This window comes from Hetaerina americana, unplaced genomic scaffold, assembly GCF_022747635.1.
Source record: "Hetaerina americana unplaced genomic scaffold, ioHetAmer1.1.p SCAF_6, whole genome shotgun sequence".
NCBI lineage: Eukaryota > Metazoa > Arthropoda > Insecta > Odonata > Calopterygidae > Hetaerina > Hetaerina americana.
In genome coordinates, this window is record NW_027287205.1 from 66,053,347 (window position 1) to 66,080,508 (window position 27,162).

Below are 27,162 nucleotides of genomic sequence, written 5' to 3' on the forward strand. Positions count from 1 at the left end.
AACGCGTTTCCCCTTGGGATTATTTGTGCAATGCTATCGAATTAGGGGAATCATTAGACCATTCAGTAACGCATTACCCCGTAACGGAACTGAAGATAATGAAGGAATATGGGCAATTGAGTGACGTTGTTATCCTTCCGAAGTGGACGGCGCACTATGAGGCAATCATCAGCCTAGGCTTGGAAAACTTCCGTCAACTATTTCAACTCCGCAGTGACGTGTTGGAATTGGTGAAGAAAACCATCACCGGAGTGCTGAAAGCCGCGGATGTCAAAGGTGAAGTGTCACTTGTTGGTGTTCATGCGAGGCGAAAAGGTCTCATTTGCGACCCCCGGTTACTACAAGCGAGCCATGGAGAAAATGCGAGCACTCAAACCCAACATTTTCGTGATATTTATGATTGTTAGTGACGATCGTGAATGGTGCATGAAAGAGTTGGTAAATGAAAAAGACGGCGTGTTCTGGTGAGGCATGGAGGGAAGTCCTTTCCACGACTCAGCCGACACACAAAACACCTTAATACAATCATCACATGATTTTGCTCTGTTAGCATCACTAAATGATAGTATCATCAGTTATGGTACTTTTTCTTTGGCGGGTGCTCTCTTAGCAGGTGGTCATACCATTGGTTTTGATAGGAATATGAGAACAACAGAGACGGTACCGGATTTGTTCACCCCGGATAAATACTTGGAGAACTGGGAAGTTATTAATTGAAACTACTAACTGAAATAGCCACCAATGTCTCATATCATGTCATCATCTCATCATCTCCCACCTACTTTCTTATATTTTATTTTGTACATATTGTGTTTGATTTTGTTTGTATGCATTATTTTAATAATTATAACCCTATTTAACTTTAAACTGCAATTTTTCTCCTTAGAAAGTATCTATAACGTCTGATCGAGGAGTATTGTTTTTAACAAACCCTTCTAACAATACTAACATTATAAATTTACTTCCGTTTGATGTAATTGAAATTAAATTTCGTGATATGGAATGCTCTGCATATTTTTTCTTTGTTTCATCCCTTCCTTTTATTTTACACGGGGCACGTTAAGTGGTCGCAAGTAATTAATATTTACTTACGTAATGTATAGAAAAATACCCTCCTCATGGCTTATACAAGGTGTGATGAAAAAAAGACAGGACTGATTATTAGAACTTGTTATTTCGACGGATACAGCTTAATGGAACTTGTCGCCCTCAATGCACATGCCTTTGCTGACGACACACCTTTGCCAACGTTTCCTCTAGCTCTCGAACCCTGCCTGGTAAGCCGTCTTAGGGATCCTCCTCAGGTCCGCCGCGTAATTAGTTTTAATTTCCGCATTGGGGTCGAATCTGCGCTCTTTCAAGGTTGATTTTAACTTTGGGAACACAAACAAGTCTTATGTAGCCACGTGTAGAGAGTAGGGTGGCTGCGGGATCACGGAAGTTCCGGTTCTGGCAAAAAACTCTGTTACTATCAGCGCCGTGTGAACCGTCGCGTTATCGTGGTGGAAACGCCATGCATCGTTTCTCCGGCTTTGTTTTTCCGGCCTCTTTCGGCTCACTGCGACCCTCAGCCTCTTCATAACCTTTAAGTATAGATCTTAGTTGAAAGTTTTACCTTGAGGGTCGTATTCGTAATGAATCTACCCTTGCCAATCGAAGAATACAGGGTTCGTCCGGAAAATAAGTGTACTGATTTTTTCCCGCCGCTCCAGGCGCGCCCAGCACCGCTCTGACGGGCTGCGATTGGAGGGGGGTATGTTGGCAAGCGACGCTGAAAAAGGCAGTCGGCTCTGACCTGTGGTGTAGTGAGGAGCTCTGTTAACGCGAACCTCCACGCTCGACCCACCTCACGGAACGCATTGCCGCAGTTTTTGGAGCAGCGTTATTCCATCAAATTTGCGGTAAAGCTTGGGAAATCGTCTACCGAAACTGTCGGTATGATTAACGAGGCTTACGGGGAGTCAGCCATGTCCAGAAACATGATCTTTCGGTGGCACAAGATGTTCGTGGAGGGCAGAGAAGAGGTCGACGACGAACCACGGCCTGGACGCCCATCAACGACACTCACCGACGAAAATGTGCGAAAAGTTCGCGATGTACTGAACTCTGATCGTCGTCTTAGTGTTCGGATGATAGCAGAGCAGTGTAATGTGCCAAAAACAATAGTGCACGAGTCGCCCGCGTCCGGCCAGCGATCAAAAACATCTGGCGGCTGCGTCACGACAATGCGCCGTCTCACACCGCGCTTGTCGTGTCGGACTTCTTGGCCAAGCACGGCGTGGCAACGCTGCCGCACCCGCCCTACAGCCCGGACTTGGCACCACCGGACTTCTTTCTGTTCCCGAAGATAAAGAGGAGTTTGAAAGGAACGCGATACGGGACTTTGGACGCCGTCAAAGAGGCCGTGACGACGTGTCTTCGAGAGGTTCCCGATGATGCCTTCGCGGGAGCGTTCCAGGAATGGGAACGCCGCTGGAACAAGTGTATCGACTCACAAGGGTCCTATTTTGAGGAATATTAGCTTAAGATATGTAAAATTGTAATAAATTTTTTTTCCCTGAGCTCAGTACACTTATTTTCCGGACGAACCCTGTACACCAGCAAGATCGTCACATTGGACGGGGACATGCCAGCTTTCTTTGGTTGCGGAGAATGAGGACCTTTCCACTGAGAAGTCTGGGCTTTCGTCTCAACATCAGAACGGTAAACCCAAGTTGCGTCACCGGTTACAATGGTTTTAAGAAACTATGGGTCGGCATTGGCTCGATCAAGGAGTTCCTGACAAATGTCCATACGTTTTTGTCTCTGTTCATGAGTCAGCACTCGTGGGACGAATCTTGATGCAACGCGCGTCATGCTCAAAATGTATGTAAAAATTGTCTGACAGGATCCAAAAATAATGTTCACTTCCTCGGCTATCTCCCTAACAGTATAACGGCGATTTTCCCGCACCAAATCGTTCACCAATTTGACATGGTTGGGATCTGTCGAATTGGAAGCCCCCCCCCCCCCCGTTCGCGAATCTTCATCTGTCAAGGTTCTGCCCGATTTAAAACGACTGTACCACTCAAAACACTGGCTCCGGCACGGAAACGTTTACAGAGAGAGAGAGATAGGTGAAGTTGCTTTCAGAATTTAAAAAAGGGAAATCCATCTGCACTATTGGAGAAAAACAGGTATAACGCCATCCAAACAGAAAAGGTTCTCAAATTATGGAAATTATTTTGAGTGTACGGTAGAGATGATCAGCCGGTGAGGCCGAATAGAGAAAACTAATAGCATATCAATGAAGATAGTTAAGCGATGGTGCGATGGCTAATTAATGACTTCTCACCCAGAGGACCCGCGTTGGAATCCTGGGAACATCAGACTCTTTTTAATGTGCCGATCCCGATCTCAAATTGCGGTACCTTGTGGAAAGCATTGTAAGTAAGTACGCCGTCCATCAAATGCGACGTTTAACTCTGGACCCCTTGGCGCTTTTCGTTTGGAGTAGGCTAGTGCCGACGCTGGGTTTTCTATACTCCTTCTTCACTCCCATCCATCCCTAATGGCACAAATAACCTCAGCTGTTGGTCGCCTCCCCTAGTAACTAATACAAGTTTATGGAGAAATTTGATGGATGAGTTAAAAATTAAGGCTGCGGGACAAAGATAATGACAGGTATAACACGTCACGTATTTAGGAAGTACTTTGGAAGGTGAATCAAGTAGGTGAAACTCAGAAATCGAAAGAAGAATTAAATACGATCAAGAAGGCTTGAAAAAGAGAACGATGCTGAAGACACTCACCCTAAGTAATGACGTGTAGAAAAAACTAAAAGAAATTTCAATATGGAAGATAGTTATGTGTGTCTCGGAAACTGCGTGGTTAAGGCAAGATGATGGGCAATAGAAATTTGAACAAGCTTAGGGGCTATAGAAATGTGATAGAGAACGGAAAGCGCACGTAATATGAATGGAAAGGCAAAAAATATATAAATTGTAGATGTTGTAGGAAAAAACCGTGGCTACACGAGGAACAGGGCAGAAGGTAGAACAACTGGATGACAGAAAAACCGTGATGAAATGAGATACTGAAGACGGTGATAGAGGGGGCATACTTGGAAAGCAGTGGGGATGCAGCAACAGGGTAACCATTTCGGATTGAATTATGGGTGGTAGAAATACCGAGTTATTGCAATATTTAGCATGGGGTTTAAAGATATTGGTGTCATATTAGTCAACTTATGTCAAATTAGAGCACAGATTTTGTGATGCCGTGGTTCTCAAAAATCTATGATAACCATTTGGACTGCTGTTAACAATAATTGCTCACGCTGTATAATGCCATAGCTATATATTTTCTTTTAAAAGAATTTAAAGAAACAATATTTATCTAAAAAATGTCCAAACAGCCGCCCGATGAACACCATAACGGTTCGGAGAGTTGCAGAGCGAAAGTGTTTACTAGACGTTAAGCCAACAGAGACTCCGATATGCTCAGAGAATTGACGTAGTTAACGATTAATGACTTCCACTCGACTTCAACTCAGGTATCACGTTTGATATTCGGGACAAGTCTGTCATTTTAATGTAAAGTCATCGAGAGCCTTTCGGTGGGGCTGCGTGGACTTCGATATCTCAAAGATAATGCCTATAACTTTTTTCTAACACCAGTAAAATAGTTTACTCGAAACAGAAACCAAGAACACTATGTAATCCTCTGACTGATTGACTTTAATAAGAAGGAAGAATAGCATAATTCTCGCAGCGAAATTACAAAATTACGCCTTTAACCTTACAAATAATGAATGCCGTTACCCTTACAAATAATAAATGATGGAGTTTAGCTAATAGCTACGACCTAAGGGGTCGTAGCTATTAACTAAATATAACATCATTGCCATCATATAATAAATATCATATTCACTTGGAGGAAAATATCTTCTGACTAGCTTGTCATTCACCAGAACAAGTGAACGGCCTACGGTATAATTTGTGGTGTCTGCAAAAGCGGTCAATTAAAGAGATTATTAAGGACAATAATAAACTTTGAATTAATAAAACGAAGAGGCCAGTAAAACAAAAGTAATGGGCGAAATGAATCGAAAGTAACTTTCACAAACCGTAACGGGAGTATGAGAAAAACCATAAACTTATTTCATAGAATAATTACGGCAAAGTCACACATGTTGTAGCCAGCCATGGCAACAGTGTTTTTCGAGATTATTTTATGCACACAAACTTTGGTGCTCTCTTTCAATCACTTGGAAATCTTGTTTTAAAGACCGAATTTCCACATCGTACAAAACCAGTCCCTATACAGAACACATCCCTGGAAGTATGACTCAAACCTTGGCCCTTTACTTATCGAAGGTGTTAATAATTGAAATATGAGTACATGCCACAGGTGTATCTAAGTCGTAATTGTTGGATTTAACCAAATAGATGCATGTTCTTGCTTTTTTTTTTAAATAAATAGGTATTTGTTGTCTCCGTGGTCGGGAACCTCGTTCAAGCACGTCGTCACGACGTCTTTGACGTTGTCTAGCATTCAAAAAAGTTAATCACTCAAGTTTCTTTTTATTCTTGGCACCTTGAATAGGTCCGGCGGTGACTTCTCAAGTCTATAAGGTGGCTCGGGTAGATTTGTCACCTTGGGCTTGTCCAGGTACTCGGTCACGAGGAAAGTGGTGTGGGACGGCGTGGTGCAACCTCCACTTGACGAAGATGTCCTTCTTGACGATTTGACCACTTTTCCGCCGGCTTTGGAGGACTTCCTTGTAAAACTTACTGTTCACTGTCTACTTCTGAGACACAACTATGTGTGGATGACGCTTTCGAGTCAAAAAAGACAATACTACACAACAATTTTTGAGTCAGACACTGTCTGTTTCACAGCATGTGTTTAATTTTCCTCGAAGGAAATCTTATTTATTAGCATTCTTTATCTGTGCATAATTTTCGAATGTTCTCCTAAGAGGAGATTTAAATGTTTATCTGATGTGGATGGTGCTTATCAAAGTTTTTGTATCCATTGTGCATATATAAATTGATATGTGCCATTCACTAACAAACTATTCCATTATAAAGAAAGCCCTGTTTCCTCTTTCCTTTGACTCATCCTTATGTTTTTTCTACTTGGAAAAAGAGAAGGTATTGTACTTGACCATTACTTTCCTTAGTGAGGCTTCTGTTAATGCATCTGGTGTCTGTCGTAGTATTTTTGTGATGGTGCCACTTTAAAAAGTAATAGAGGGAGTTGATGGAAATCCATTTCAATTAATTTTCTCAAGCAAACATTCTTAAAACGTATACAAAAACTCAACCTAGCTACTTAGGAAGCTGGTGGGTACCTGATTATCTTGACCTACAGTGGAAGAGTCTGGGCCTAAACTGCCATCATTAAATAAAATCCTTGCACAGCCAATAAAACGGGAACAGGGGAGAAATTCAGCAGAGGAAATCCATTGTGAAAAGCTGGATTAGAAATGCTATGACATGCAAACCATATTAGACCTTGTAAGATGAATTTAATGACGTGATTATTGAAGCATTAATTTCAGAGTAAAAGTTGATGGAGGGGCCAAAGTTTAACATGCTGCAGTTATGGCATATATCCGTGTCGGGAGGAAGAAGAGTCACTTCACATTCCTTAGTTGATGAAATGAATGTCAACATGCATCAAGTGAAATACTGAATATTGTTTTGGATTGGGTTGTGGTGCTAGGAAGGGGCAGAAAAAGGAGTGAAGTAGCATAGGGTTAGAGAAATTAATGACAAAGAGAAGGCAATATTAGACACTTGCAAGGGGCACAGTTAGTTATAACTTTTACATGATTGATAAAACACCGACGCAGATAGGTATAATAAATGCCTGAAAGATCACAGACATTTCAGTTAGAATATGTTACACTTAAACACCTAATAAAACTTTAGAAATAGAGAAAACAGGTCTAACTTTTCCCTGTACTTCTCCAAATATATTCCTTCCACATCTCTTGGATGTTTTCTGGTTAAAACAATTTTTTTTCTGACTTACCTTAGATCATTTGCAACAATTTTCCCCTATTAATTCCCAGTAGAGTTTTAACATTGCTGTATAATGCACCAAATTCACTTTTCATGAGAAACTTTCTATAACTATGCACTGTATCTTTCACTACACTCCTGTCGCTCTACTTTATGCCTGCCTCAGTTTATTATTTAAAACTTCATATTTCCTATTACAAAGCTCTGTATTTAATTTCTTCCATTTCCTTCTCTCATTTATTTTTCTAATCATATCACTCACAATGCATGATTGAAATGTCCTTTTCCTATTTTTCATTCATATAGTTTAATTTGAGGCCTCTCATCTCTCCCTCCACCTCCCAATGCAACCCAATCCAAATCAATGTTCAGTATTTTCTTCCATATACATTCTCATTCATGAGATTTCTTTCCAGTTTTGAATTCAGTGCTAAGGCAAATACTCGCTGAATCTCTGCCCATCATCTTTCTATTACTCTGTAACCTTTGCTCCACTACTCAATTCTATGTACATATTCATCTTACCTATGCTGGCTAAATGTTTCTTTCAATCCAATCCGTATATGTCGCTCTGTTTTTTCTACTTCCCTTTCCTCAGCATAATCCTAAAATCCCAAGTCGCTCTTTTCACCATGGCCATGCTCTCTTGAGTGCTCTTTCCTGCTGCCTCTGCTTGGTTGTGCAAGGATTTCGTGCAATTATGGCCGCGCTCGGGCGTGTCCAACAGTCGACAGGAGAGATTTTCATATTTGGTTCAAGTATATTTTCATGTGATTAACAATTTAAGGTAGCTCCTATCGCCATGCTCAATATTGTTTTGAACGTGGTACCATCAAATAAATGATCACCCCATTGTCCGCACACGCCACACAGAGGAAAATAATGCTGAAGTGTGTCACCCTCTTTCCTGGAGTAGGAAACTGGATGGGGTGAAATTATGATAACAGGAGCCAGGGCATACTCTATCTTGGTTAAAAGGCACGTGGTTTGACAAACTTTATAGAGACAATATCATTATGAAAATTTATTAAAAAACATACAACAGAAGGTATCCAAAATTGTGCACATTTTATTGGGATAAAATTCACGAATAAAATGTAAATAGGTAGCGGCAGTAAATAAACTTATCCTTCATATTAAATAAAGCATACGTTGTACAACAGAGAACATAAAAGAGTTTTGGGACATATGCATTCGTGATATCTAACTCTAAGTTTAAGTTTTAATTCATCATTTCCAGTTCTCCAAATATTTTCCTGGAGTGAAAATGTTTGGTCCATTACCCAATACTGGCTCTTGTATATCGAACATTATAGTATGTCCACCAGCAAGGAGTGCACCCGCTAGAGCAAAGGAGCCATGACTGATGATGCTGCCATTTAGTGATGCTAATAGGGTAAAATCATGAGATGATTCTATTAAGGTGTTTTGTGTCTCGGATGGGTCATGGAAGGGACTTCTCTCCATTCCTCCCCAGAACACACACTCGATTTCATTAACCAATTCTTTCATGCACCATTCTCGATCGACACTAACAACCACAAATACCACATGAGTGTCCGGACTGAGCGTAGGCATTTTCTTCATGGCTCGCTTGAAGTAGCCGCGAGTCGCAAAAGAGACATTATTTCCCAGGATTTGAATTAAAAGGGAATGGTAATCCTTCCGCCTCACATGAACCCCAACCAAAGACACTTCACCAGTGATACTCGCCGAAGCCAGAACTCCCGTGATTGTTTTCTTCACTAATTCCAGCACGTCACTGCGGAGGTGGAAGAGTCGACAGAATTTTTTCACGTCTGCGCTAAGAATTTCCATTAGAGCCGTCCACATAGGAAGGACGACAACGTCAGCAAACTTACCATCTTCACGCATTTTCTTCAACTCCCAAATGGATTTATCCATCGTTTCCCGGCTTAGCGATTTTCCTATTTCCAACGTATTACATAGGTAATCCCAAAGAGAGGCATTTTTGCCTCGGAGTTCCACCCTCGGTATCTTGCAATGATCCAACTTTCCCCCGTGCAACATTCGACAATGATCTGACAAAATGGTATCCTCGTATGCTGGCACACTTAGATTTTTAAATACGACCTCGAGGAATTTTATAATGCTTCGAGGCACATAGGGAGCGAGGTTCAAGAATTCCCCCAATAAAAGGGTGGATGAATATTCAAAAATACAATTCCCCAGTCGACCTCCCTCTCGCACCGTGATTATATCTCACAAAGGGCAAGAATAATTTAACGGAATCATTGGTAATTCGGTCTCTCCCATAACCATATTACAAAAGATTAATGCCCCACCAACCAATGATAGAATCAGAACTATTCTCATCATACGATGCATGCTGATTCTCAATAGAGGCAATATCCTCCGCAGAATTCTCTTCAGAAATGTTATAATATAATAAATTTAGGTCAAACTAAATCACACGCTCTTGTAAAATCGCTATCTAAATAACAACATCATAGGATGGATTTAACATTATTAATAAATATATGCTCTTGTATTATTGAACATGGGTAGGGCACTCGGCAGAGCGTTGACAAGGTTGATCGTTCCACTGCTGACTGCCACTTGGCACGAGTTCAAATTCAGTTGACGCCTTTGGACTCAATTCTTCAATAAATCACCACTACCTTGATAAATATTGCATGTTATAGTATCAATTGAACTTTACCTTTAAGATTCAATCCAGTTTTCCGAAGAATTACTCTAGTGATGGATGCACTTTATGTATATGCATAGAAATGTATACATTGGAGACATACCTTCTGCCTAGCGTGTCATAAGCAGAATAAGCGACAATTCTGAAACATACTGTTAATATGGATGTTTTAAAAACACTCTACTATGGTCTTTTTAATTCTCTTGTATCATATGCTATCATAATCTGGGGAAGTGGGTCATCAACTGAGTTAAATAAAATATTTATTATTCAAAAGAAATTGCTTAGGTCCATCTACAATAAACCCTAAAGAGCCCACTGCAAGCCTCTCTTCCAAAGCTTTGGCATCTTAATGGTCCCTAGTATTTTTATTTATAATTCAATAATTTTTGTAAAAAAGAACATGCATCTATTCCCATCAAATAATGGCACACACGCCTATGGGACTAGGACAAGAAATCTTCTGTGTAGTGTCTGCTAGCATGACAATGATGTCCAAGGGACCTCGTTCTCTGTGCATCAAAATATTCAACAGGCTTCCCATTAGTTTAAAAAATGTGAAATCACTCTCTATTTTTAAAAATAAGTTATTTATGTACTTAAATGAAAAATGTTTTTGCAGTGTGAACGACTACTTCAGTTCTGGGTAACTCTGAATTTTATATCGTGTAAATTCTTAATTATGTGTGTATGTGTAATTTTATTTTATTTTTCTTTTCTCTGGCTACCAATCCAGTTACTGTATTGCTTGACATACCATATACGATTACATAATTGTATGATATTCTGTACCATACTATGTACTTGTCAATTGGGGAAATAATATTATTATTATTATTAATTTTCTTGATGCGATTCAAATAAATACTCTTCTTAAGTTTCCTCCAAATCTTTAGCATTTTTCCTTGGATCTTAAACTCTGACCTATTTAAAATGCCTTCTTGTAGTGATTCATTCTTGATCCAACTTTTTTTGTGCCTGAATCATGTATTCATGATAATTAACTCCTGTCCCTTGTTTAATTCCATTGCTTTTTTTCCAGGTTCATTCCATGCACCAAAACTATAGCTCCCCAGGTCTTTACCATCTCTCCTTTTGTCTAATGCTATGTTCTAATCCCCTGTCACTCTCCAATGTTTCCCTCCACGCACACTCATGCATATATGTCCTAACTGATTGTACACTGCATTAACTTCTGTCTCCCTATGATTGCTTGGCCGATATACCAGAGAAATGCCCAAGTTTGCTGTTCCACTTTTACTTTGATTAGTAGAATTCTATGAGTTGCTTGCGTTATGTTTTCCATGTTTCTTCATAACTTTTGATTCAATGTTGTTGCCATCCCTTACTAGCTTTCTTACCCTCCACTGTCTATTACTATACGTTGGGGACCAAAAAGTAACGGGAAATTTGCTTCGGTGGGGATCGACAGTGGGGGAACCCTTTGTTCGGGTGGTCGTACGTCAGGCTCAGTCCACCTGCGTCAGTATAAGCAGCGCCATCGTTGTGACTGGATCGGTCCGTCCGTGAGAGCTGTTTCAGTAAAACAACTTTTTTCATTTTGGCGAAAAACGTGATGGCGGATTATCGAGAGCAACGCGCTGCAGTGAAATTCTGTTTCCCGTTGGGGAAATCGGCCGCGGAAACTATTGCAATGCTCAAGGCTGCTTGTGGGGAAGCTGCTCTAAGCAAAAACAGAGTCTACGAGTGGTTTACACGTTTTAAAATGGTGAAATGTCAATTGAAGACCAACCCCGTTCAGGCCGCCCTTCAACATCAAAAACTAACAAAACGTCGACAAAATCAATACCCTCATTCGTGAAGACCGTCGCAGAACCATTGATCAACTCTTAGAGATGTCTAGAGTGTCATGGAGTTCGATTCAGAGGGTTCTATCTGAAGATTTTCACATGAAAAGGGTTGCAGCGAAATTTGTCCTTCGCCATCTCACTAACGAGCAAAGGGAGCGTCGAGTTCAGGCATGTTTTGAGCTTCAAAATCAGCTCGAATAGGACCCTGATTTTTTTTCCAGGGTGATTACGGATGATGAATCATGGTGCTATGGATACGATCCTGAAACGAAACAGCAATCAAGCCAATGGAAGAAAGCTGGCTATCCTCGTCCAAAAAAAGCTCGCCAAGTGAAATCAAAAATCAAGAAAATGCTCATTTTTTTCCTCGATTGCAGAGGTATTGTGCACTCAAAGTTCGTTCCCCCGAGTCAAACTGTCAACCAGAAGTTTTTCGTGGAGTTTTTGAAGAAATTGAGGGAGAATATCCCGAAGAAGAGAGCAGATCTTTGGCTTATAGGCGACTGGTTCTTCCATCATGACAACGCGCCGGCTCATACCGCCCTCTCCGTGATGAAGTTTTTGAAAAAAAACGGCATGACGTCGATTGTCCACCCTCCCTACTCACCGGATTTATCTCCCTGTGATTTAATTTTGTTCCCCAGACTCAAAAGGGACACGAAAGGAAAGCGTTTTCACACTTTGGAGGAGGTAAAACAAGAATTGCTAGAAGGCCTAAAGGACATCCCGATAAATGAATTTCAGAAGTGTTTCGAACAATAGGAGCATCGTTTGGAGAAGTGCATTGTGGTCAATGGGGAATACTTTGAAGGTGAACAAAATTTAATGTAAATATATTGAGAAATAAAGAATCTATAACAAAATTCCTCTTATTTTTGGGTCCCCCCTCGTATGTCTCTCACTGAAGTGAAGCTGGCTCTTCTATCATCTCAACTTGCAAAGCCCTAGAAAACATGTATTTCCTCACTCTTAATTTATGTTTTTTTTCTATTTTCCGGCCCTTAATATGATCCTAACTTTACCAGTTACTATTCTAACTCAGTCGTCTTCTGTTCTGCTAGAGTCACTTTCTTTCTTCAAGAGCTTTGTGACATGACAGCAGCAGGAGCCTTCCATCCCCCACGGCCAGGCAGAACACCAGATCGGTAGGACTTAACCCCAGTATTTGCCAAGAGCAATTTTCACTACCCACGCAAAATTCAGCCTTTAAGTCTTGGAATAAGTAATAGAGATAGCTTCTCTTTGTCTTCCTCAATAGTGTTTTTATATGACACCATCACTCATTGTCCTCACTGCATGGTCTATCTTTCATTGGAATCCTACTCTTTGACCTAAGAGACCCCATCATGAGCAATATCAATGTGCCTGCCATATAGTTTTCTCTATAGTTTTCTCCCAGCGGTTATTTCTTGCTCCTCCAATATTATCTTTCAATTCCCTCTCATCTCTCCCTCTACCTGCCAAAACGACCCGATCGAAATCATTATCCAGTATTTTCTTCCATATACATTCTCATTCATGACATTTCTTTCCAGTTTTTAATTCAATGCTACGGCAAATACTAGCTGACTCTCCACCCGTCAGTTTTCTATTACCTGATAACCCTTGCTCCACTACTCAATTCTATGTATATATTCATCTTACCTATTGCTGGCTAAATGTTACTTTGAATCCACTATGTACATGTCGCTCTGTGTTTTTGTACTTCCCTGCCATCAGCATCGTCCTAAAATCACAAGTCGCTCTTTCCACGATGGCCATTCTCTCTTGAGTGCTCTTTCTTGCTGCCGTCTAATTGGTAGTGCAAGGATTTCGTGCGATTATGGCCACGCTCGGGCGTGTCCGATAGTCGACAGGAGAGATTTTCATATGTAGTTCAAGTATATTTCCATGTTATAAAAAATTAAAGGTAGCTCCTATCGCTGTGCTCAAAATTGTTTTGAACGTGGTACCATCAAGTAAATGATGACCCTATTGTCCGCAAACGCCACACAGAGGGAAATAATGGTGAGGTGCGTTACCTTCTTTCCTGGAGTAGGACAATGAATGAGGTGAAACTATGATAACAGGAGCTAAGGCATTCTCTATCTTGGTTAAAAGGCACATGATTTGGCAAAATATATGGACACAATATCATCATGAAAATTTATTAAAAACATACCACATAAGATATCCAAAATTGTGCACATTTTATTGGGATAAAATTCAAGAATAAAATGTAAATAGGTAGCGGCAGTAAATAAACTTATCCTTCCTATTAAATAAAGCATACGTTGTACAACAGAATACATACAAGAGTTTTGGGACATATGCATTCGTGATACCTAACTCTAAGTTAAAGTTTTTTAACTCATCATCTCCCAGTTCACCAAATATTTTCCTACAGTGAAACGATCCAGTCTATTACTAAATACTGGCTCTTGTAGATCGTACATTATGGTATGCCCACCAGCTAGGAGAGCACCCGCTAGAGCATAGGTGCCATAACTGATGATGCTGCCATTTAGTGATGCTAACAGGGCAAAATCATGAGATGGTTGTATTAAGGTGTTTTGTGTCTCGGATGGGTCATGGAAGGGACTTTTCTCCATTCCTCCCTAGAACACACCCTCTCTTTCATTAACCAACTCTTTCATGCACCATTCTCGATCGTCACTAACAACCACAAAAACTACAGGAGTGTCCGGACTGAGCTTACGCATTTTCTTCATGGCTCGTTTGAAGAAGCCGGGGGTCACAAAAGAGACATTATTTCCCAGGATTTGAATTAAAAGGGAATGGTAATCGTTCCGTCTCACATGGACCCCAACCAAAGACACTTCACCAGTGATACTCGCCGAAGCCAGAACTCCCGTGATTGTTTTCTTCACTAATTCCAGCACGTCACTGCGGAGGTGGAAGAGTCGACGGAATTTTTTCACGTCTGCGCTAAGAATTTCCATTCGAGCCGTCCACTTAGGAAGGACGACAACGTCAGTAAAATTACCATCTTCATACATTTTCTTCAACTCCCAAATGGATTTATCCATCGTTTCCCGGCTTAGCGATTTTCCTATTTCCAACGTATTACATAGGTAATCCCAACGAGAGGCATTTATGCCTTGGAGTTCCACCCTCGGTATCTTGCAATGATCCAACTTTCCCCCGTGCAACATTCGACAATGATCTGACAAAATAGTATCCTCGTATGCTGGCACACTTAGATTTTTAAATACGACCTCTAGGCATTTTATAATTCTTCGAGGCACATAGGGAGCGAGGTTCAAGTATTCCCCCAATAAAAGGGTGGATGAATATTCAAAAATACAATTCCCCAGTCGACCTCCCCCTCGCACCGTGATTATATCTCGCAAAGGGCAAGAATAATTTAACGGAATCATTGGTAATTCGGTCTCTACCATAAACATATTACAAAAGATTAATGCCCCACCAACCGATGATAGAATCAGAACTATTCTCATCATACGATGCATGCTGATTCTCAATAGAGGCGATATCCTCCGCATAATTCTCTTCAGAAATGTTATAATATAATTAGTTCAGGTCAAACTAAAGCACACGCTCTTGTAAAATCGCTATCTAAATAATAACATCATAGGATGGATTTAACATTAATAATAAAAATATATACTCTTATATTATTGAATATGGGTATGGCACTCGGCAGAGCGTTGACCAGGTTGATCGTTCCACTGCTGACCGCTATATGGCACGGGTTCAAATTCGGTTAACGGCTTTGGACACAAATCTTCAAGAAAACCGCGTCATTCTCTGACTGATAGATATTCCTGCGAAGGAAGGATAGTTTTGCGTAGAGAGCAAAATGATGGAAAAAATCACCACTACCTTAATAAATATTGCATGCTGTAGTATCAATTGAACTCTACCTTTAAGATTCAATCCAGTTTTCCGAAGAATTACTCTATTGATGGATGCACTTTATGTATATGCATAGAAATGTATACATTGGGGACATACCTTCTGCCTAGCGTGTCATAATCAGAATAAGCGAATAGTATGGTCTCTCATTTTTGCAGAACTCGTTCGATAACGAGCAAGACAAGTGTTAGACCTGATAACCTTTTACACTGCGATTGGTGCGGAAAGGCCATTATATTAAAGAATTGATGTTGATAGTAATGAATATCACCTTTTTGAACCGGAATGGGTATTAGGAAAGCATTACAAATCCAGTGAAATGAAGTATACGAAAGGGTGTTGGCGCGTCTTATCCAGCCGTAATAACATTGTCTCTTCGCCCGAACTTATTTTGTTTATGCATACAATGTTTTTGGGCGCTCCGTCAAATACGCAAGAAATTTCGGAGGTAGGGTGTGCCATTTCATTATGTTCCCTAACCGTCTAAGGGATGGCTCTGGGGGAATCTTAGCTAAGGTTTACAAATGCGTTGATTAATACGTAAAATCTTAAGGGGTTCATAACTTATCGAATTCTTACAAACGATGGGGTTGGTAACGTGCCGATCATGTTATGACGTAATGCAATCAATGAGTAAACGGTCGTCATAAAATAAATATCTACTGAAAGACTGTATTTTCTTTCTCCAATTTCGTTTGGTGTTCTACCCACTTTATGACTCCTTCCGGAAGCGAGGTGGAGTCCAGCTTAGCTGTGCCTCGCTTTGATTACCTAGGTGGCTCAGTTGTATACATTTAATATGTTTCAGTGGTTAATATCATCAGAGGAATGACCATGCAAAAGGTCTCGCAGACAAAGTGCCAAAGACCTTTTCAAACCAAGGTAAGAAAACTACGCTGCAGTGTCGACAGCTTCAGTCATCAACTGTGATGGCAAAATGGAGAAATTGGCAATAAAATGACAGGATAATCGGATGAATTGTGTAAAGAAAAACACCATTTTTATTATTATAGGTAATCCATGAGTGAAGGTAAGTTTAAATAGACAGATGCTAACAAAAAAATCACTCGTCCTTCCAAACAAAACACAACCAAATATTCTACTCTGCCACAACCTCTTCTTTGTTTCCGTTTACTTTCTTCCGCCCTTCTCTCTGACCAAATCGAATGACCGAACTCAACATCCGTGTCATCAATTATCTCCTCCTTGTGAAAACTCCTCTACCTAAGGCAAGTAATTTCCTTTTGACTCGATTTTTTTGATCATTTTGGTCCTAAATACTTCAGAGACGCATAAACTCTTTCACCTGCTCCAAGTTGTTCCCTCCTACTTTAATGTTTACCTCAGCATTTCTCTTTCTGGATATTCGGTTACCTTTTATTTTATTTTAATTTTTTCTCATCCCATATCTGTCGCATGAATTTTCAATCTCCCCCACAATGTTTGCAACGCCATGGCTGAATGTAAAAATAAACCATTGTCTCTAGCAAAGCTAAATGATTTTGAAAATTCACCACCATTTTTTTATTCCTCTCTCTAGTTCTTCACATGCCTCTTAGGCTTTTCCTCCATGCATGAGTTCAATATCTAATGTGATAATTGACACCTCTGCGCTACTCCTTTTCCAAACACGGCCATCCAGGCTCTCCATCCACCACTCCCACCTGAGTAGTCTCTGGCATGTACCGGATGCAGAAAGCCTCCAAATCCTACCAGTCTACTCCTAATTTCTGCAATATATTATCATTATTATTAGTTAATCTACCGGTTAAGGAAGGTTTTAAGATGAACACAGGTACTATAAAATATTTTGTGACTCCTAACAAAACACAAAATCCAGCATCCTACTCTATGTCAGGTCCCTCTTCATCTCTGAGTACTTTCTTCCTCCCTTCATCCCGTCCAACATCCCTATCCTGTTCCTTCTCTTTCCTTGTTTGCCCAACATTCTCCCCTCTATTACAGTCTTCAACATCCCACTGTCAGTCAATACCCCGTTCATCCACTTTTCCTGCCTCCATAGGAATTCTCCCAAAAAACCCCTGTCCTCGCCCACCACACCAAGTACTTCCTCACATGTTTTCTTCTCTGTCCATTTCAGCTTCTCCACTCTTCTCCACGCCCACATTTCAAAATCCTCCAATCTACGTCTATCCGCCTGTTTCAATGACCACGTTTCCGCGCCGTACATAGCTATGCTCCATATCAAAGTTTTTACGAGTCTTTTCTTAACATCCTTACTCAAAGTCCCCGTCATCCACTCCCTCCTCCTTGTGAAAGCCTCTTTGCCTAGTGCAATTCTTCTCCTTACGTCCCTACTACTTTGACCATGTTGGTGCAAAACACTTCCGAGATACGTAAACTGTTCTACCTGCTCTAGTTTCTGCCCTTCTATTTTAATGTTTAGCTTAGCCTTATTCTTTCTAGAAAATCGCATAACCTTTTTTTTATTAATATTGATTCTCAAACCATACCTTTCGCACTGAATTTCCAATTCACGCAGTAATGCTTGCAAACACTTGGCTGACTGACAAGCTAAAGCTTCGTTATCAGCGAACATAACTAATTTTAGGAATTACCCGCCCACTTTCATTCCTACCTCCAGTTCTTCCCATGCCTCTTTAATCATTTCCTCAGCATACAGGTTGAACAGCAACGGTGATAAAGGGCAACCATGCCTTACACCTCTTCCTAACACTGCCCATCCTGACTCCCCGTTCCCCACTCGTACCTGTGCAGTCTGAGACATGTACATGCTGCGGATTAGCCTCCTTTCCCTCCAATCTAATCCCGTATTTTGCAGTAGACTCATTAGTTTTTCCCAATTCACTCTATCAAACGCTTTTTCGAAATCTACGAAACAGGCAAATACCTCCTGATTGTGTTCTATATTCCTCTCGATTAATAATCTCATTACTGCAATGGCATCACGCGTACCTCTCCCCTTCCTAAACCCAAACTGATCATCCCCTAAGTAATCATTTGCCCTACTCTCTTTCCTTTTGTTTATGATCCTGAGGAACTTTAGCTGCGTGGGATATCAAACTTATTCTCCTGTAGTCCTCACATGATGTAGCTTTTACCTTTTTTGGAACAGGAACTAAAACTAATCTCACAAAGTCTTCCGGCCGGATTCCTTCCTCATAGATACTACGAATCAGCCCATATAGCCTCTTCCTCCCGCATTTTCCTAACCATTTCAATAGTTCGGCGGGAATGTTATCCACCCCCACGGCCTTATTTAGTTTCATCTCCCTTAATGCCCTTCCGATCTCATTGTCTAGTATGCCTGGACCTAAGCTGTCTTCCTCTACGTCATATTATTTTTCAATGTCTAACTTTGTTGGTCTAAGTTCTTTACCATACAGTTCTTCTATATACTCCCTCCATCTCTCTTGGATCTTTCCTGCATCAACTATTACCTTACCCGCCTTATCTCTAACTGTTAGCATAGATCTTCCTTTCTTACTTCCCGATAAAGAGTTAACTTTGCTGTACAGTGAACCAATTTCACCCCTCCCCTGCAGACTTTCCATATCCTAACACTGCGTCATCCTCCTTGTTTCTTTTGCTTTATTTGTTGACCGCATCAATTTATTGTTTAACTCTTTGTACTTCATTTTGCCTAATTCTGTGTGTACATTCTTCCATTTTCTCCTCTCATCCATCTTTGTAGTCATCTCATCTGTGATCCATGGTTTCCTAGTCCTTTTCCAGTTAACGGTTCCAATAGTGTCTTTTGCGGCTATAGACAATCCTCCCTTGATACCTCCTCATTTTTCTTCGATAGTACTCAGCTCTTTGCCATCCTCCATGATTTCCTTTACAGCCTGTTGGTACTCCTTCCTTTTCCATCCATTTAATGCTTCTACATTCCATTTCCTAACCCGCCGCCTCTGCCTTATCTTTTTGAAACGGACGCTACATTTCATAATAACTAAATTGTGATCAGAGTCCGCATCCGCTCCTGGGAAGCTGTGGGAATTTATCACACTGTTCCTAAACCTGAGTCTAACCAGGGTATAATCTACCTGATACCTCTCCAAGTCACCTGGCATTTTCCATGTATACCTCCGTCTTTTGTGGTGTTTAAACCATGTGTTGGTGACGACTAACCCCTGTCTCCTGCAGAACTCAACTGTTTTCTCCACGCAGTCATTCCTCGGCTCTAAACCATAGTCCCCCACCTCATCACCATCTCTTCCTTTGCCTACCGTCGCATAATGTCCGTTAATCCTGCGTGTACCACGTAGGATTAACGGACGACTTAACATTTACACTATAGGAGAACACTTGGAGAACTGGGAATATATGACATAAAACTTCAGACGATATGATATCATGTCCACATATGTTCCACATTCCTTCTGTGCTTTACAGGGACTGTTTAAAAAATAAGTAAAATAAATGCGGGGAAAAATGTATTTCAAATCTTGGTAAAATCTCTGTAATTCTTCAAAATGGTACTCTTTCACATGGACAGAGCTATACCAGCACCTCTGCCAGTCGCAGTACACTAGATAGCTCAAAGGCATCGACAGGAACCTCGTTCAGGCACATCATCACGACATCATTGACCTTATCTAGCATTCAACAACGTTTGTTAATCAAGTGTCTTTATATTCTTGGTAACTTAAATAGGTCTGGCAGTGATGCATCAAGTCGAGTCAAAAAAGACAGTACAACACAACAATTTTTGGGCCAACACTGCCTGTTTCACAGCATGTGTTAAATTTTCCTTGAAGGAAATCTTATTTATTGGCATTATTTATCTGTGCAAATTTACGAACGTTCTCCTCAAAGGAGATCTAAATTTTTATCTGATGTGGATTGTGCTTATTGTGGCGGTTCATTTGTTGATGTAGCAGTTCATTTGTTCGTGCGATTCAGGGGTGTGCCGCGAGGTGTCACCTTAGGACTGCTCCCGGGAGGAAGCATTTTGACCCACGCGGGACGAGTCACGCCTCAACTCCCGCCGAGCGTTCATCCCTCTTGTGCACGTTGCGCCCATGGCAATGTATCTTTCCGTGTTGACCTTGGTCTGTTATCCACAGCACTCAGAATAAATCTGCTGTTCATTCAAACGCTTTATATGTGCTTTATTAGTATTTCCTAGCACCGCCGGCGCTAATATAATTTCCAGTACCCCCACAAATTGGTGACCCCGACGTGATCGCTAAGGTGACTCAAGTGTTGCGCGCGAAAAGTTTTTTATATTTATTGTGTGGAAACGGAAATTTTCAGTGCTCGCCGTTTATCTAAATTTTGAAGTGCTAGCTAATCACGCATCCTCACGGGAATATGGCGGAAGATACACACGCCGTCAACCACGTGGCCATGCGGGTGCCGCCATTTTGTCCAGAGAAGCCACAGCTCTGGTTCGCCCAACTCGAGGGGAATTTTCGCCTTGCGGGCATAACCGAGGACACTGACAAGTTTTGGGTGGTTGTGGCGAATCTCGATACCCGTTACGCACAAGAGGTCGAGGACATAATCGTCAACCCTCCCTTAACGGACAAGTACAAGCGGTTGCGAGAGGAATTGGTTCGGCGGGTTTCGCCGTCCGAGGAGCAAAGGATCAAGCAACTCCTCGGGAATGAGGATATGGGTGACCACAGACCGTCGCAGTTTCTGCGACATCTTCGCTCTTTGGCTGGCGGAGCTGTTCCGGACGACTTTTTACGGACAATTTGGCTGAGCCGCCTGCCGCGTCCCGTCCACGCCATTTTAGTCACCCAGGCGTCTACGAGCTTGACAGATCTCGCCGCCCTGGCGGACAAGGTAGCGGAGGTGACTCATTCGCCGTACGCTGCCGCAGTGGCCCCCGACCCAGTTATTAGTGCAATGATGGAGAAGATAGAAAGCCTCTCTCAACAAGTGGCAGCGCTCGCCAACGAGCGCGGCCAACACTCGCATCCCCGTTCCCGCAGCCGTGGCCGAACCCCACCCCGTCACCAGTCCTCCATTAATTCCCAGCGAGACCAAGGCATCTGCTGGTACCACCGCCGTTGGGGGAGTAACGCCACTAAGTGTACCCTTCCCTGTTCATACGACGCGGGAAACGAAGCGGGCAGTGCCTGAGGGCGGCAGGTTACTGTTTAGAGCTATCCAACCGTCTTTTTGTCGTTGACGCCGCGTCCGGCGTCAAATTCCTTGTAGATACTGGTGCCGATATCTGTCTCTACCCAGTCACGCGGCTCCGTGAGCGTCGAGGGAAGTCGGATCTTCAGCTTTTCGCTGCCAATGACACTCCCATCGCCACATACGGATCTGTCACTCTCTCCCTTTCCCTTGGCCTCCGGCGAGAATTTTTGTGGAAGTTTGTTGTCGCCGATGTGCCGCAGCCAATAATAGGGGCCGATTTTCTCCGCCATTTCGGTCTCCTTGTGGACATTGCACGTAAACGTTTGGTGGACAATGTGACGACGCTATCGGTTAAGGGCACCGTCGCCTCTCCCAGCAAAGGTCAAGTGAAAGTTGTCAGTGGTGTTTCCCCTTATTCCCACCTTATTGCCGAATTCCCGGATATTACAAATCCATCGGGAGCTCCCCGGCGAGTCAAGCACTCCACGGTTCATTTTATAGAGACCACCCCTGGCCCTCCGGTTGCATCTAGGCCCCGCCGTCTCGCACCAGACAAGCTTGCCATTGCCAAGAATGAATTTGAGCTGATGCTTCAGACAGGTACTGCGCGGAGGTCATCTAGCTCTTGGTCGTCTGCCTTACACCTGGTGCCGAAGAAGAGCGCCGAGTGGCGCCCGTGTGGCGACTACCGCGCGCTGAATTCCAGAACCGTGCCCGATCGTTACCCGGTACCGCATATCGAGGATTTTGCGCAGGGGTTATGTGGCTGTACCATATTTTCGAAAATTGATTTAGTTAGGGCGTTCCACCAAATACCTGTCAACCCTGCTGATATTCCCAAAACTGCCATAATAACGCCTTTCGGCCTTTTTGAGTTTCCATTTATGACATTTGGCCTTCGAAACGCTGCGCAGACCTTTCAGAGGTTTATAGATGAGGTGTTAAAGGGATTGCCTTACGCGTATGCATATATAGATGATATCCTTGTTGCATCACGTAATCCTATGGAGCATGAGCAGCATCTGCGGACAATATTTGGCCGCTTGAGGGATCACGGCGTAGTTATTAATCCCTCAAAGTGTGTTTTCGGTGTGAACGAGGTACAGTTTCTAGGATGCACGGTGTCGGAGGAGGGAACTAAACCACTCACCGAGAAGGTTAACGCCGTGCGTGATTTTCCCCTACCAGCTACCGTACGCCAGCTGCGGCAATTTTTAGGGATGGTAAATTACTACCGCCGTTTTATCCCCGATGCCGCAAATAGCCAGGCTCCCCTTAGCGACCTTCTGGCGGGCAAGGTAAACGGCAAGGACTCAATCAGCTGGACACCAGCATTAGAGACTTCGTTCCTAGCCTGCAAAGAGGCTTTATGCAATAGTGCCGTTTTAGCACATCCGAACGTGTCTTTACCCCTGGCCCTTTTCACAGACGCTTCAGAGTTTTCGGTTGGCGCCGTCCTTCAACAACTCGCTTCCAAAGGATATCAGCCTCTTGGTTTCTGGACCAAGAAACTGAGTGATGCTGAAAGGCGTTACAGCGCTTACGACAGAGAACTGTTAGCAGTATATAAGGCAGTGCTCCAGTTCCGGCATATGGTGGAAGGACGAACCTTCACCATCTATACGGACCATAAACCCCTTTCTTTTGCATTTTCCCAGAGGCATGAGAAGTGTTCCCCCCGGCAGTTTAGGCATTTGGACTTAATAAGTCAATTTACCACTGACATCAGGTATGTAGCAGGTAAAGATAATATCGTAGCAGACACCATGTCCCGCATTCAGAGTATTTCTGCCTCCATAGATTACTCTGCACTAGCTGCCTCTCAGGAGTCTGATCATGACCTTGTCAATTCTCTTCAGAATTCCTCATTAATTTTGAAGAAAGTTGCTTTTCCTGGTTCATCACACCCTCTGTTATGTGATATGTCCACTTCCTCAGCCAGGCCAGTAGTCACCGAGCCTTTCCGAAAACAGGTATTCCTCAGCATGCATGGATTGTCCCACCCTGGCATTCGACAGACAACCCGCCTAGTAGCTGAGCGCTTTGTTTGGCCTTCCATGAGGAAAGACTGCCGTGCGTGGGCACGCTCATGTTTACAATGCCAGAGGAACAAAATCACAAGACATGTTTCGTCCCCCATTGGTGCTTTTCCCATTGCCAGTGCCAAATTTATGCATATTCACATAGATTTTGTTGGGCCTCTTCCATGCAGCCATGGTTTTCGATATATATTGACATGTGTTGACCGCTTCAGCCGGTGGCCTGAAGCTTTTCCAATTCAAGACATCACTGCAGAAACTGCCGCCAGGACCCTTTTCCAGGAGTGGATTTTGCGTTTTGGAACTCCCGTTCGCATCACCACTGACCAGGGGCGGCAATTTCAGAGTAACTTGTTCCGGCAGCTGATGCAGTTGACGGGGGCAAAGCACCTGCAGATATCGGCCTATCACCCTGCAGCCAATGGGATGGTGGAACGCCTTCACCGCCAGTTGAAGGCAGCTATCCGTTGCCATGGTGGTAACCAATGGACTGATGTCCTGCCCGTGGTTCTTATGGGTCTGAGGTCCACATTTAAAGAAGATATTCAGGCAACGCCTGCAGAGGTCATTTATGGCCAAACACTTCGGCTTCCTGGAGAATTCTTTTCCCCTTCCACTAGTGCCATTGCTGCTACTGCAGATTATGTTACCACCCTACGGCAGGGCCTTCGCCGACTCCAGCCACAGCCAGTCTCTCGACACGGAGCCCGCAACATTTTCATGTTTAAAGATCTGGAAACTGTTTCCCATGTATTTTTGAGAAATGATAGGCTCCATCCATCTTTGGATCCTCCTTACGATGGGCCATTTCCAGTGATCCAACGTGGTCCCAAGACATTCAAGCTTAAAATCCAGGGTAGGGAGGTATCTGTGGCAATTGACCGCATCAAACCAGCATATGTTGTTAATGATGACGTTTCTTGTGCCCAGTTTGATGAAACTCCATGGTTAGTGCCACATTGCCCTGCTGCTACCATACCTAGGGCGACCAATCCTACCGTTCCTCAGCAGCCTCCCATTTTACCGCAACCTAGACGTTCACAGAGAAGAGTGCATTTTCCCAAGCATTTAGCTGACTTTGTGACTTGGGGGCGTTTCATTTTTTTTTTTTTTTTTTTAAATCTCCTGTATGTTATCTTATTTTACTTTGTACTTGCTGATGTGTTATTGTATAACAGTATTTGTGTTTTTTTTTTGTTGTGTGGTATTATGTACCTGGCATTTGTTAAGTAATTTTTGTGTTTTGTGTGTTGTACAATCACTTCGTGAAGTGCCAGTTGCAATTTCTCTCTCTTTGCAAGAGTATGCTCCGCATCTGCCAAGGGGGGTGATGTGGCGGTTCATTTGTTGATGTAGCAGTTCATTTGTTCGTGCGATTCAGGGGTGTGCCGCGAGGTGTCACCCTAGGACTGCTCCCGGGAGGAAGCATTTTGACCCACGCGGGACGAGTCACGCCTCAACTCCCGCCGAGCGTTCATCCCTCTTGTGCACGTTGCGCCCATGGCAATATATCTTTCCGTGTTGACCTTGGTCTGTTATCCACAGCACTCAGAATAAATCTGCTGTTCATTCAAACGCTTTATATGTGCTTTATTAGTATTTCCTAGCACCGCCGGCGCTAATATAATTTCCAGTACCCCCACACTTATCAAAGTTTTTGTAACCATAGTGCATCTATAAATTGAAATGTATAATTTACTAATAAACTATTCCATCATAAAGAAAGCCCTGTTTCCTCTTTCCTTTGATTCATCCCTACGTTTTTTCTACTTGGAAAAAGAGAAGGTGTTGTACTTGAGCATCATTTTCCTTATTGAGGCATCTGTGAATGCATCTGGTGTCTGTTGTAGTATTTTTGTGATGGTGCCACCTTAAAAAGTAATTGGGGGGGATTATGGAAACCCATTTCAATTAATTATCCTAAGCAATCTGGTGCTTTCCCGGCATATTTGCTTGATGAAATTATCTCGGGTCTTTCACCGATTCAGGGGTTCCATATTGGCTGATGTTTCGATGACCAACTCGTGCATCGTTCTCACGGTATATGATGATTGTTAAAACGTATATAAAAACTCAACCTATCTATTCTGGAAGCTGCCTCTGCAAATCATCTTAACATGCAGTGGAAGAGTGTAGGCCTCACATGCCATCATTAAATGAAATCCTTGCACAGCCAATAAACAGCAGGAGGAGAGAAATTCTGCTGAGGAAATCCATGGTGAAAAGAAGGATTTGGAATGCTATGGCATGTTGACCATATTAGACCTTGTAAGATGAATTTAATGACATGATTATTGAAGCATTAATTACAGAGTAATAGTTTATGGAGGGGCCAATGTTCAACATGCTGCAGCTATAGCACTGAATAGTAAAATGGGAGTAGGGTTATGAGATTGGTAACAGAAAATTATAGAATGATTTTTGAAGAAGTAAAAGCAAACCCAGTAAATAAGGGAATGATACAGGTTTATGTGCTGGAAGCAATCATAGAGGGTGTGTTCCAATAGTAATGCTTTTATTTTTTGAAAGTACTTTATTGAACAGATTTTCACAAACACTTGATATTCTTCAAAGTACTGTCCTTGGACCTCAACGCATTTTTTCCAGTGACTCTGCCATTACTGGTACATGTCCTGGAAGGCGTCTTCGGGGACCTCTCACAAGGTTTTTGCCAAGGTTGATTGGTTCTCTTCTGAGGACAAAAAAACGGTTCCTTTTTTGGGCTACCTTAATCCAAGGGATGACAAAAAGAAAATAACACTTCTGCCTCCCTATAGGGTGGTTCAATTGTCATTAAATATTATCTAGTTGAGGAAATGAATGTGAACATGCATCGAGTAAAACATTGAATATTGTTTTGGATTGGGTTGTGGTGCTTGGAAGGGGGAGAAAAAGGTGTAAAGTAGCACAGGGTTAGAGAAATTAATAACTAAGGGAAGGCAATATTAGACACTTGCAGGGAGAACAGCTAATTATAACTTCTATATAATTGAAAAAACACCAATGCAGATGTTAGTAGATATAATAAATGCATTAAAGCTCAGGAGCATTTCAGTTACAGTATTATATGCTTAAGTAGCTAATCTACATTTAGGAATAGAGTGAACAAGGGAAAAATTTTTTTAGGAGTACAAGCAAATTCATGTAAAAATGAATGTTCCATTTAATATAAATACGTAATAAAACAAAATGCAGAACATATTACTGGGACGAAAAGGATGGACTATAAAGAAGAGATAATCAATTCTCAGCGATGATGATTAAAAGACTGGTTTGTTATGAAAAATGATTTATATTGAAGGATCAGAAATATCTCTAAGAAGGAGTATTGAGCTAGATGAACAGAAAAATGAAAAAAATTAACAGAAAATTTTAACCACCCAGTGATAACAGGTATCTAGAATATCATAGAAACTATGTTTTAGAAATACAGTGCTAACATTAAATTTCACATTAAATCTTTAGCATGGATTGGAATATGTCTTTTAAGCAATCATGATGAAAATGTATAACTTGCCCATATATTCGGGTGACTAGGGGTATGAAAATTTGATGAAAGGGTTCAATTATAGAAAGGGCAAATGATATCATTTTTACCACAAACAATAAGGGATTAGAATGAATGTACTGAATGCACTAAGAAAAAAGTTAATTTTTTATTATAT

The 27,162-nt window shown here is 42.0% G+C and overlaps 1 protein-coding gene across 1 annotated transcript; it reads right to left on the minus strand.

The window, feature by feature from the left end:
- Positions 1-8,243: 8,243 nt before the first annotated feature.
- LOC139695452 (galactoside alpha-(1,2)-fucosyltransferase 2-like) lies at positions 8,244-8,918 on the minus strand. The gene has a single exon (XM_071594238.1). It carries the CDS (start codon positions 8,916-8,918, stop codon positions 8,244-8,246), a length of 675 nt encoding a protein of 224 aa, XP_071450339.1.
- Between the last annotated feature and the right edge of the window lie 18,244 nt (positions 8,919-27,162).